At 44.0% G+C, this 13,590-nt stretch overlaps 1 protein-coding gene across 1 annotated transcript in view; it reads left to right on the forward strand.

The window, feature by feature from the left end:
* LOC131591634 (F-BAR domain only protein 2-like) overlaps positions 1-13,590 on the forward strand; it is a 354,200-nt gene that overhangs the window by 264,776 nt on the left and 75,834 nt on the right. Inside the window, exons 9-10 of the mRNA XM_058862533.1 lie at positions 8,308-8,352; positions 10,239-10,311. Coding sequence (XP_058718516.1) covers positions 8,308-8,352; positions 10,239-10,311 — 118 coding nt within the window. The remainder of the gene's footprint in view (positions 1-8,307; positions 8,353-10,238; positions 10,312-13,590) is intronic.

Consider the following 13,590-nt stretch of genomic DNA (forward strand, 5'->3'; position numbering starts at 1 on the left):
GTGTGCCATAGTATTTTAATTTTTTCAGTATGAGAGGGGGAAAATATTTAATGATTCACTGTACATGCATGATTTTTGACCATTGGCAGAGAAATTGTGGTTTTCAGTTGCCACCTAAATTTTTATTTATACTGTTTTGTTGAGAGACCCCCGAGCTGTTCACCAGTCTTCACAGAAGTAATTGTGAATGCCAATTTATTTTTATCTCTAGCACACTTTTATAGGGTTTTACAGGGTCTGCGGGCGAAGCAAACTACTATTGGTTGGTACACACAGGTTTACATTCTTGTCTTGGTACACAGGAACATTGTTTTACCCTGTACAGGCAAGTTTCAAGGATTTTAGCCTTTAATATTGCGGCTTAACCCAGAGGCTGGTTTGTGCAGACAGGCTTTTACCAATATATCATGTCCCCCATCTGCTAAAAAACTCTCTATAATTCCCCCGTTTCCTTTTTGCACAAACCAGGCCTTGGATGCAGCTTGTACTACACTTCTACGAACACAGGATAACATACAACTCACTAGCATTATCACCATTATCCCAATGAATAGCATTCGTCCCCCCTCTAGCACAAGAGACTTCAACCACCCAGTAATGCCCCAGCTGGCGAACCAACTCTCAATGGGGTTACTGTCTTCTTTCAGGGCATGTAACCCATCTTGTAGCTGGCGTAACTGCTTATGGATGGAAACTGAATGGTCAGTAAGATTTAAGCAGCACATGCCCTCAAACTCTTCACAACCATGTCTTTGTGCTAGGAGCAAAAAGTCAATTGCAGCTCGGTTTTGTAATACTGCATGACGTACACTACTTACATCGGCTGAAAGCTCACTTAACATTGTGGATGTTAAATTTAATTCTTTTCTAGTCCAGCAAGCGAGCCTTTTTAGGGTGGCTAGGCTCTTGGCGGCAGCTGCTCCTGGAATAAAGAAGGAGGTTGCCCAGATTATACCGCGATTACAAAAGTCTGGGTTTCTAACGTCATCACATTGTAACTCATTTAGGCTTCGCTTGGACCGTCTATTGGTTTTCATTTTGTTAGCCACATTTAGCAATTGATGTAAGCTTGGGTGGAACAAAGTAAGTTTCCCAAGATAACATGGCCCTCCATGTGGACTAGCAGGAATTCCATTCCATGCTCTATCCCCACAGACTAGGAAGATGGAACTAGGTAAGCGCTTTGGTAATTGTCCTGTGAGATTACATCGCGAGTAAAAGGCTTTACTCTCAGTGGCAGTAACGAGATCAACTATGGGGTTAACTGTAGCCCAGCGCTGTGTTGCTTTATCAAGATGGTTTTTTGCTGGGGGCTCAAATATTATCCATCCACCTGAGGTGTTGGTAGAACCTAGCAGATCTAACTCTTCTGGGGGTCTCATGGTAACATTGAGAACCTCAATAATTTTCGCTTGCCAGCAGGCTTCAAGTTGCCTAGATGTAAGGCCAATGGTGCAGTTGCACTCCTGCAGCATTATTGATCGATTTAGTCGAGTCTCGTTGCTAACTAAACCTTTAAAGGCTGGAGGATCCCATTCAGGGACTCCCACGAGACAGGTGCGAAAAGGATCTCCAGGGGTAGCTAGGCTCAAACACATTGATTTCTGACCAGTCAGGTGTGCTAAAGTTACCCATATGTTTTGTCGCTTCTGGATATCCGTCAGCAGACAGCTGGTTGGGGCTACACACAGCACAATTACCATAAGCAGTTTGTCCCATGCAAGTGGCATCATGTTTACAAATTCACGGCTAAAACTTTGATCGTTAAGTGAACTTTCAAAGATGCTTACGCTAGCTCTTGAAGGGGGAATGCTTATACCTTATACTAGTTTAATAATTGCTACACACACTAAACCTCTTATCTTAACTCTTATCTATCTACTTCAACACACGTGCTTTGGTATATATATAATCTAAGCGTGAAAGCAATTTGCAAAAGGGTAAACACTCAAATAAATTTGTTTAGTGCACAATTAGATAGAGTCTCTGCACTCTTTTTAGATCTTCACAGGAATTTCTCACGAACAGACTATGGTTTGACACAGTTCAGTCCTGAAACATTTGTTCTCGTGGTGTCAGCTGACAGCCGATCAGAGATTGACTGAGGGCATCAACGTTCTGATTGTTCCTCAGATACTTCGTGGCTGGTTTGGTCCATCGGCTAGGCACCCACAGCGGTCCAGTATCTGTGGAAACACAACTGTAACCACGCCCATTAAATAGTAATGGACTTGGTCCCTCCCAGATACCTGTTTTTGGGTTTTTGTAATATAACTTAAGTTCTGGGGTAGCTTGCATCTTTACTTGAATATTGTGAATGACCACTGGGGGCTGCTCTAAATCTCCAACTAAACTGACGAAATTTAGAGTGAATAACACTTGCTGCAATCGAATGGTAGGGTCTAACTGTTCTGGTGTTTTTTGCTTATTCAAGTACTCTTTTAGGGTTCTATGGGCTCTCTCTACAATGGCTTGTCCAGATGACACATGGGGAATTCCAGTTACATGTTTGACTCCCCATTTTTGTAAGAAGCGAGAAACTCGTGTTCCTACATATGCAGGCCCATTGTCTGTCTAGTTCTTTCGGAACCCCCATTACGGCAAAGCATGCTACTAAATGTCGAATTACATGTATGCTTTTTTCTCCTACTTGTGCAGTGGCCCAAACCATTTTTGAAAAGGTATCTACTGTAACATGTACGTATTTGAGGCGACCAAATTCAGGCACGTGTGTTACGTCCATTTGCCAGATCTCACAGGCTTGAAGACCTCTAGGGTTAACACTTAAGCCTAGAGTGGTTCCATATTGACTGCATTGTGGACAGGATTTTACAATGCCTTGTGCATCTGTTAAGCTGATATTAAATTGTCTCTGTAAGGCTTTTGCGGCTTGATGAAAGAGAGCATGACTCTCTCTTGCAGCTGTGAAAGAGTCTCTTGGTGCTGCTACAACAGGACTGACAAGCGTGTCAGCTTTTGCATTGCCTTCTCCGAGACCTAATTCTGTTTGATGACTGCAGATGTGAATGATGCAACAGGGCTCATTTCTGTCCTCTATAGCCCTTTTGATTTGAAAAAATAGTTGACACAATCGCTTATTATCTGGTGGTTTGATGAGAGCATCTTCAATGCGTTGTACCACTCCTACCACGTACAATGAATCTGATACAATGTTTAGCTTACTGTCTCGCCAATGAGACAGTGCCCATGCGACGGCTGTAAGTTCTAATGTCTGCAGTGAGTCATGTGCATCTCCATCTATAACTTTACTTCTCCAACTCGAGTCTTCTTGCCAGGTACAGGCTGCCTTCCTCCGCCGACTTCCTGCATCCGTATACACTGTAAGGCCTTTCACTGGCTTCTTCACAACTTTGGGCTGTAGCAACCACCGCTGTTTTAAGACAATCTGCAGGTGCGGGTCGCTAGGTTGCTTGTTGTGTGCAGTTCCTGGGTAGTTGAGCAGCGCTAATTGAATTGGTTCTGAGTGTCTCAGCATCCACTCAAGATTCTCTATTGTTATTGGTAGACTGATATGTTCCGGTTCAGCACCACTAATCTCTATTATTCGTGTTCTCGCCTTTTTGATGAGATAAGCAATTGCTTCTGTCCTCTGCCAGATACTCATTGGTGGCCTATATGGTGTGAAAATCCATTCAAGGATTGCTAGAGGCTCTGCACTTTTCCTCGCTAATTGCACTAACATTGGCTTCTTGGCAGGCTGCTTGGCACCTCGACGGCTCTTAGGTGGGCCTTCTCCCCCTTTCTCTTTTTGCCAAGCAGGCCACTGAAATATGATGGCACATGGTGCAACAGAGTGGTTACAAATCAAAAGTCCTAAAGGTACATCTGGCATTCTTCTGTCTGCTAGTGTTGAAAGCAGTTTCTTCCCTAGATAAATGAGACAGCTCTTTTGATCTGCTGAAAGGGTAATCGGGGCTTGGGGGTCTGTACCTTTCAAAAGGCTCATTAAGGGTGCTATCTCATCATTTCGGATACCAGCAATGGATGGCACCCACTGCAGATCTCCAATAAGTTTCTGTGCATCATTGAGAGTGTTGATTTGAGTAGTTAATTCCAATTTCTGCGGGTGGACTGATGAAGATGTCAAAATCCACCCTAGGTACTTCCATGGGGCTTGTTTTTGGATTTTCTCTGGGGCAATCACCAAGCCTTTTGCTGCAAGCTGGGCGGTGATAAATGTGAGATCTTCATCTTGAAATGGATCGCGTTGACAAAACAAGATGTCATCCATATAGTGATAAATAAGTGTCTGGGAGAGCTTGGCTCGCACAGGTGTCAGTGCCCAGTGCATGAACAGTTGGCACATAGTTGGAGAATTTTTCATTCCTTGTGGAAGGACCACCCACTCAAATCTCTGAGATGGACTTTCTTTGTTGATTGACGGCAAGGTGAAAGCGAATCTCACGGTGTCTTCTTTCTGTAGGGGTATCGTGAAGAAACAGTCTTTCAAATCTATAACTAGAAGATGCCATTCTTGTGGCAGCATTGTGGGAGAGGGCATCCCTGGTTGTAACGCACCCATCGCCCACATTTGGTCATTTACTTTGCGCAGGTCATGCAGCAATCGCCATTTTCCAGACTTCTTTGGGATGACAAAAATTGGAGTATTCCATGGGCTGAGCGATGGTTGGATATGCTTTGCTTGTAGCTGTTCCTTGACAAGTTCATGTGCAATTGCTAGCCGCTTTTGAGATAGAGGCCACTGCTCAACCCACACAGGCTCATTAGATTTCCACTGAATCCTTGGGGTAGGCGGCCTGTCAGCAGTGGCGACTACTAAAAAGGCGATTGGTTGGGGAGAATTAGCGTTGCTCCGAGCTGGCTGAGAACATCTCGACCAACGAGCCCTCCGAGGCTTCCAGGCAAAGGCATGACGTATGGACATAAGGTGGTGGTCTGTCCTTCAGGAAATCGAAACTGGACCGGTGTACACTTCTCAACGGCGTGGAGTATCCTCCCACACCTTGTACCGAGCTTAAGGCTCTGTGGAGAGGCCATTCTCTTGGCCACCAGACTCGGCTGACGATGGTGACATCAGCTCCCGTGTCTAGCATCATCTTAACTCTTTGTTGCTTTGACCCGTGGCACAGGGTGATTTCGATTACTGGTCGATGACTCATTTGTTGAACGAGATTCACCACGGTGTCTCCTGTTGATCCAAACCCTTTGGCTCCGCGTTCAGGAGCGCTTCGAAAAATGTCTTTCTCAGTTGCCACCTTTTGAAGCAACACCAATTGAGCAATTCTTGTTCCCTTTTTGATTGTAAGTGGAGGAGCTAGAGTGTAGGCACACACTTGGATTTCACCTGTGTAATCAGCATCGATGACTCCTGGGAGAACAATAAGTCTTGCCATTCTGGCAGATGATCTCCCAATCAACAAAGCACCAAGTGCACTGGTAGCAGAATAAATGGGGCCTGTGACTCCGGTTTGGATTTTGCGGACACTGGTGTCGATGAGTGTGACATCTACTGATGCTGCCAGATCGAGTCCCAGGCTTCCTCGGGTTGCTGGTGGGTTGAGCTGCTGAATAGAGTTGGGCCGGCAACTTGTGTCCTCGCACGGCGGCTCCTCATGCTCTTGATCATGTTTTTTGCAAAGCAACATACCGAGGTAGCATGCTTGTTTGATTGGCAGTGATCGCACCACACAATAGCTGGGCAGGATTTTCGCAAGTGTCCTCTGTTGCCACATCGAAAACAGATGCCTGGAGGTGTGAGGAAGGGTTTGCATCCGCTTCCTAGCTTGCTAACAGCGGCAGCAATTAAACTCGTGGTTGGCTTGATGGCTTCTGCAACAGCGTTGGCTACTAGCTGTCCTTGCTGCGTTTGATTTACTCGCAGGGCAATATCTAGCATGTCTCCCACGTCTGCTTGCTTTGGGAGTGTGGCAAGAATAGGCTTTATCTTTGAGTTGGCGTTCTCAAAAGCCAGCAGTTTAAACATGTTCTGCTTTGCCTCTTCTGTCATGTCATTCTGAGCTTTAAGGGCTGCTGACAGACGATCGATGAAATGAGAATACGGTTCCGTGAGGCCTTGCCGTATTGTGGTGAAGGAAGGATGAGGTTTGGAGTCAGGCACAGCGTTAAAGGCTTGACGAGCGAGCTGTGCAGACAAATGATGCATTGCAAGAGGGTAGTTTAATTGCACGGTCATATGATTGAAAACTCCTGAACCGGTGAGCATGTCAGGATTAAGTCCATACAATACATCATTTGGATCTCGAGGTCGATTAGCTTCTAGGACTGCTAACCTCTTCCATTCCTTCTCCCACACCATAAGCTGTGATGGAGTTAAAAGCAGGCGTGCGAGATTCTGGCTGTCTGTGGGACTGTTAACATCAGAAGTGAACAGCCAGTCCAATGCAGTGTTTGCAGCTTTGGATTTGATGCCATTCTCAGTGACTGTCTTCTTGGCTTGCTGCAAGATCTTCCAGTCATGCTGTTCATAACGTGGATTCTGCTGATCATACAAAATTGGACAAGCAATTGCCCCTGCTGCTTGCCACTCTCCTTCAAGGATTGCATCTCGAATGATGCCGGACCACCTCTGCTGTGCTCTGTGCTTTCTGTTTTCTCCCTCCAAGGTGACAGAGCTGGAACAAGGCTGTGGTGTTGACAGTATTTCCAAAGGTGGAGCAGATGGTTCAGGGCGCAGCATGTCCTGTAGCTGTTGGACTGACTCTGCTCCTTGTCTCGGTGTTTGCTGCAGAGCTGCTTTCTCTTGCTGAGGCTGGGCTTTATTTGTACATAGGGTTTGCTCAATTCGAGCTTGGAGCTGCTGTACAAGCTGCTCTATTTGATGTTGCCATCCCAGTAGCTCCTTCTTTGTTGCTGCGCTGTCATTAGTTGGCTCTGCTCCCGCTGCAAGCCGTCCGTCATCGGAATGCATAGAGATGTCGTCATCGGAGGGGAGAGGGGTGTCCTGCGGTCTTCCCCAGTGAACGGTAGATGGCATCGAAGAGTAGATCTTCGGTTTGCACTTTGCGGCTCTCGTGTCTGCTGACGTATCAGGCTCCGCCTGGCTGGAACTGGCGCCCGCTCCTTCCGGGGGAGCCGTCATTTCTACATCCGCATTCGGCAGGGTAACTTCCGGCTTAGGCTCTGCCGGCGCGGCCGAAGCGGCAGCGTGCTCCGCCTGCACGGCCGGAACTGCGGAGTGCTCCGCCGGCGCGGCCGAAGCCGCATCGGCGCACCCCTGGGATTTTAAAAGTTCCGACACGGTGCTACACTGCCTCCCTGTAAGCCCCTTTGCTGGCCGGACATGCCCCACCCCGAAAAATGCACTCAAACGACTCGTAGACTCGGCAGGGGGTGATTGCGGCGCGTCTGTCTCAGGCGGCGCCATAGCGTCTATGGCAGCTGCTGCTACTGAGGACTCTGCTTTCATATCCCGTAAGGCATTTAACACAAGTTTCCAAACCAAACCGAGGGCTACTACGTCTTTACTCTTTCCCGTAATTGCCGTGTCCCACATCAGATTCCCCACATCAATCCACTCTTCCACTGGAAAAAGCAGCGAGGGCACTGCAAAATGCCCACGATTTTTCGCCCATATAATGAGCTTATCCAGGTCCTTTTCCCTGGCTGCTTCACCTCGTTTAACGAGGATACCGAGAAGCAGTTTTTTCGCCGCCGCAAACTCTGTCTCCATGCCGACGGCACCCTGCAAGGGGGAAGGTCGCGACCCCTCTACAACGCCTTTGCCTTCCTGGGCCCCCCCCAGCAGCCCTACTTCCACGTCTAACCGCTCCGCATCTCACCGCGCTCAGGCTGCCTATTTGGTGCCGATCCAAGCCCACAACGTAGCGCCCAGATCCACTCCGATGACTCCAAAGCCCTTCTGCCCGCAGGGATGTCTCTGGTCGGAGCGCCAAATGCTGAGAGACCCCCGAGCTGTTCACCAGTCTTCACAGAAGTAATTGTGAATGCCAATTTATTTTTATCTCTAGCACACTTTTATAGGGTTTTACAGGGTCCGCGGGCGAAGCAAACTACTATTGGTTGGTACACACAGGTTTACATTCTTGTCTTGGTACACAGGAACATTGTTTTACCCTGTACAGGCAAGTTTCAAGGATTTTAGCCTTTAATATTGCGGCTTAACCCAGAGGCTGGTTTGTGCAGACAGGCTTTTACCAATATATCATGTCCCCCATCTGCTAAAAAACTCTCTATACTGTTTAGTAGTTTCAGGAAATATTAATAGTTGTTAAAATATCTTAGGGTTTGACCTTCATTTGAGATTAAATTTAACCTAATATTTATCTTTGTTTTTATTTCTTTAAGGCCATATTGAATTTCAGGAATGTAGCACATCCAGTGCAGTTGGAGGTGAGTTGTTGTAGCATAGTTATTTACCTAAGAATCCTGTAGATAGGACATGAGGGTGAGGAGAGAAGGATATTCATATGTTAATTTCTATATCTCAATAGATCAAAAAGCTGTTTTTCTTTTAAGAAACAAAATTCCATGGAAATTAGACCTACAATACTTTATGAGTGTAGGTTTAGATTAGCTATGAGGAAGAAATTCTTTACTGTGAGGATGGTGAGGCACTGGCACAGGTTGCGCAGGAAAGCTGTGGCTGCCTCATCCCTGGAAGTGTTCAAGGCCAGGTTGGATGGGGCTTGGAGCAACCTGGTCTAGCAGAAGGTGTCCCTGTCCATGGCATAGGGTTGGAACTAGATGATCTTTAAGGTCCCTTCCAAGCCAAACCATTCTGGGTTTCCATGATAAGCCTTTTGACTGAAGCAAAAGAGATGCATGTTCAGAAACTACTCTCACATTCCATTTCTCATTGTTTTGGGCTGGATATAACACAGAAAGGAACTAAATCCCAGACTAGCATTTAAAAATAATTTTGAAGCAATTTCTTTCTCTATTAAACTATAAGATATGGCTGAATTTATAGCTACCTGATTTGTGAGAAATTTTGAGTTATTTCACCCTGAAAAATTCTAAAAGTAAAGAGATTCCCTATGTGCAGTGTAATGTATTTCTGTAGATGGGAATACTGAGGGTTTTTTAATGACATGCTCAGATTGTCCATTGTTAAATTATAGAAAACAAATTGTTTCCACCATTTTGCTTAAAAGCTTGCAGTAGGTAGTATCTGACATCAAAATAAAACTGTAGATGAGTTGGATCAGATGCTTGTACTTGGTCATTTTGTTTTAAGTTTGGCAGTCTACTTTGATTCAACAAAAAATGGGGACAGAAACAAACATGGCAGTAAGTCTGAGGGAATATTTAAATTTCTTTTAACTTTAGTACATTAAATGGGTATGAAAGCAAACTTTTTTCTTTACTAAAGTTATATCCTATACTAAAAATAAGGAAGAAAAGATAGAGAGAAGGCACGTTTCCAGACTCAGTGGGAGCTAGCATTAGAGCTGGCTGCAGCATTGGGAAATCATGATCTCTGCATCTACTAGGAAGCCAAGAGATGTTAGTTTTTACAGGACCAAGATGCTACTTTTTAGGAGAGACAGGGGCTTGCAGGTATCAGGAACATGCAGGGAAATAGGAACAGGGTAGAACTGCAGTAGCTGAGAGAGACAGGATTCAGTTTCTGACCAAAGTCCATTAGCTATTCAGGACTGGCTGGATCAATAGCTTCTGTTGAGCTTCTGTGAGCAGAGTTCCTTTCCTCAAATCTGGCAGTGCATCCATCTTACATAAAATAAGTGACAGTCCAACATACCCAGCTTGAAGAGTTGGATGTAAAATAAAGATGAGTTTTATAAAGGCTTATGTTATTAATGTGTTGCTTGAACCATATTTTAATTGCAGTCAGCTGTCCCAGCTGTGTCCCCTCCCAACTTCTTGTGTACCCCCAAACCACTGGTGGAGTGGGATGAGAAGCAGAAAAGGCCTTGGCTCTGTGTAAGCCCTGTGCAGCAGTAATGAAAACACCCCTGTGTTATCACCACTGTTTTGAGGACAAATACAAAACACAGCCCCCTACCAGCCACTGTGAAATAAATTAACTCTGTTCCAGCCCAAAGTGGCACATTACGCTACTGAACAACATATTAGAATTTTCTCTTATTCTTTTGTTCACTTAGTTTAGCTCCATACCTACCTCCACTGTTAGATTTTTGTATCACTTGTCATTGCAACATTTAAAAGGTCTTGTCATTGATATGCACCAGTGTCTGACATTGACATATATACTAATGTATTTGATCTTTATATTAAAAGTGTTTGTTTCACAGGGATAAAACCACGAAAGAGGAAGCCGTTTGGTTTATCAGGAATTATGAAAAAAGAAAAAGATACTGAGTCCATGTAAGTATATTTCCAGCTTGAAACCTTGTCTTATATGAAAACTACTTGATATGTAGCAAAAATAGTTTTATAACAGAAGTTAAGAGGAGTGCCATGAATATTAAAACATTGCATCTATTTAAAATTTTTCTAACTAAGGATTTTAAGGAAACCTACTCATGTTTCATTCTGTCCTCTGCAGAGGTAAGTAATTCTCCCTTGTTCTACATTTCAACATTGTAGATAATACGATTGTTATGTGCACCTCTCATGAAATACTAGCTCTCTATGTGGAAAAAGCACTATGTCTGTGTTTGCAGAATTTAACCTTTAGTTACTATTTAGAAAAACTGTGTACTGTGTAGAAAGACAGAAATAACTTTGCATTTTTTTCAGTAAATCATGTGCACATTGATTTCTGAAAGACCATCATTCTAACTCATTATTGGCATCCCACCATGAGAAGTTGACCCTGATGCCAGGTGCCCAACAAAGCTGCTCTTACACTCCCCTCCTCAGCTAGACTGGGGAGAGAAAATATAGCGAAAGGTTCATGAGTTAAGGACAGGGAGAGATCAGTCACCAATTGCCATAACAGGTAAAAGAAAATTGACTTGTAGAAATTAATTGAATTTATTACTGATCTAATCAGAGTAGGATAATGATAAACTAAATTGTAAAACACCTTCCCCTCACCCCTCCCTTCTTTCTGGGCTGAACTTCACTCATGATTTTTTCTACCTCCTCCCCACAGAGGAACAGGGAAGGGGGGTCTGTACTACTTTGAAAGCAAACCAGAGGGAGATTCCAAGTCAGAAGTACAATTTAATAGGAAAATTACAATAAAGGCAATAAAACAGAAACACTGACTTAAACTGACAGTCAGTATACAACCTATCACCCTGTTGGTCAGGTCGTGGTAGCAGTCTGATTAAATGGTGGCTACAGTCCCATTGGGATGATGGCTGTGGTTTTGTTGAAGCGGTGATCCTGTAGAAAGGTCTGGTCTTCCTCTGGAGGCCCAGTGATAGTTATCGAGCTCTTGTCCTCTGGGAATCTAGTGGGTAGTGCCCCCATAGTGTTCCAAGCCTCAGATTATATACAGTTAGGCATGTTTGGTTCCTCCCTCTGGGCAGGGCATCTCAAAGTGGGATGGTGTAATATTATGAGTCATGCTGGGATACCTTGATGGCCCATTAGCAGAGATGTCCATCTCAGGGTGGCAGCTGTTTCACTGGAGGGTATTATCAGGGCTGAGTCATGGAGAAGATAAAGGACACTGGCCCTCCTATCTTAACTGCTTATGTAGATGGTAATAGAATACATACTTCTGGTTGCATCTTCCATTGTAACCCAAGACAGGGTTGCAGTCAGTTCATGGAATCATAGAATCATACAATATCCTGAGTTGGAAGGGACCCACAAGGATCATCTAAGTCCAACTCCTGGCCATGCACAGGACAGCCCCAAGAATCACACCACGTGACTGAGAGCATTATCCAAATACTTCTCAAACTCTGTCAGCCTTGGTGCTGTGACCAGTTCCCTGAGGAGCCTGTTTCATTGCTCAACCACCTTCTGTGTAAAGAACCTTTTCAAAATATTCAATCTAAACCTGCCCTGACACAGCTTCATGTCCTGTCACTGGTCTTTACAGAGAAGAGATCGGTGTCTGCCCCTCCACTTCCCCTCATTAGGAAGCTACAAACCATGATGAGGTTTCCCCTCAGTCTCCTTCAGGCTGAACAGACGTAATGAACTCAGCCATTCCTCATAAGGCTTCCTGTCTTAGTTTAAGAATTTATATGGGGCAGAGACTCCACAATGAGTTACCTTCACTTAGTTTCAACCACTCCTCTTTCACCAATAAGGAGACATGAATGCAAGAAGATATAAGTGAAAAAATAACAGTTTACTAAAAAGAAAACAGCAGCAACCAAGATAACAACAATAACCACTAGATACAAAAGCGCTGACTCATATGCCCCTGGGAACAAAAGAAAATTATTGAGAGACTGCCAGCTTATTCACGACCCTTCACAGAAGTAAAAGTGAACGCCATTTATTTCTATCTTTAGCACACCTTTTATAGGGTTCTACAGGGTCCGTGGGCTAAGCAAGTTACTATTGGCTAATACACACAGGTTTACATTCTTTCTCTTATACACAAGGATATTGTTTTACTTTACTCTCTCTTCTGCAGGAAGGTTTCAAGGACTTTAGCCTTTAATATCACGACTTATTTCAAAGACTGGTTTGTGCAGACAGGCCTTTACTAATATATAAAATATATCAACAATTCCACCTTTCTCTTTTTGCACAAACCAGGCTTTGGATGTGACTCATTCTATACTCTTATGAAGACAAGATAACATACAACTTAGACTGTCATCCCGATTAACATTATAAGTAAAGTCCGTCCCCCTTCTAGCACAAGGGACTTCAACCATCCAGTGATGCCTCAGCTGGCGAACCAACTTCCAATGGGGTCACTATCTTCTTTCAGGGCATGTAACCCATCCTGTAGCTGTTGTAGTTGCTTATGGATGGAAGCTGAATGATCAGTAAGATTCAAGCAGCACATGCCTTCAAACTCCTCACAACCATGTCCTTGTGCTAAGAGCAAAAAGTCAATTGCAGTTTGATTTTGTAATACTGCATGACATACACTACTCACATCGGCTGAAAGTTCACTTAACATTGTGGATGTTAAGTTCAATTCTTCCTTAGTCTAACAAGCGAGCCTTTTTAGAGTTGTTGAGCCTTAATTCATTCAGGCTTCATTTTGACTGTTTGATGTTCTTCATTTTGCGAGCTATATTCAACAATCGGTGTAAGCTTGGATGGAACAAAGTAAATTTCTCAAGATAACAGGGTCTTCTATGTGGACTAGCAGGAATCTAATTCCATGCTCTATCTCCACAGATTAGGAATATGGAACTAGGTAATCACTTTGGTAATTGTCCTGTGAGATCGCACTGGGAATAAAGGCTTTACTTTCAGTGGTAGTGTCGTGGTTTTAAACTAGTAATTAAAAAAATCACTTATTTCTTGCTGTGAGATATGGATTAGAACAAGAGCAAAACAGGCTTAAAACTTAAAAGGAATAAAGACAGTTTATTAACAAACTACAAGAATAAGAACACCAGAATAAACTTCCAGAAAACCCTTTTTAACTCCTACTACTTGACCATTTCTTTGTACACCTGACAACATAGAGACAAAAAAACTTTAGAACTTTGGTGGTTAAAAACAGTCTCAATTCATGCTACAGTCTTCTCATCAGTCTTTGTAGAGAAA

Source organism: Poecile atricapillus, chromosome W (genome assembly GCF_030490865.1).
Source record: "Poecile atricapillus isolate bPoeAtr1 chromosome W, bPoeAtr1.hap1, whole genome shotgun sequence".
Taxonomy (NCBI): domain Eukaryota; kingdom Metazoa; phylum Chordata; class Aves; order Passeriformes; family Paridae; genus Poecile; species Poecile atricapillus.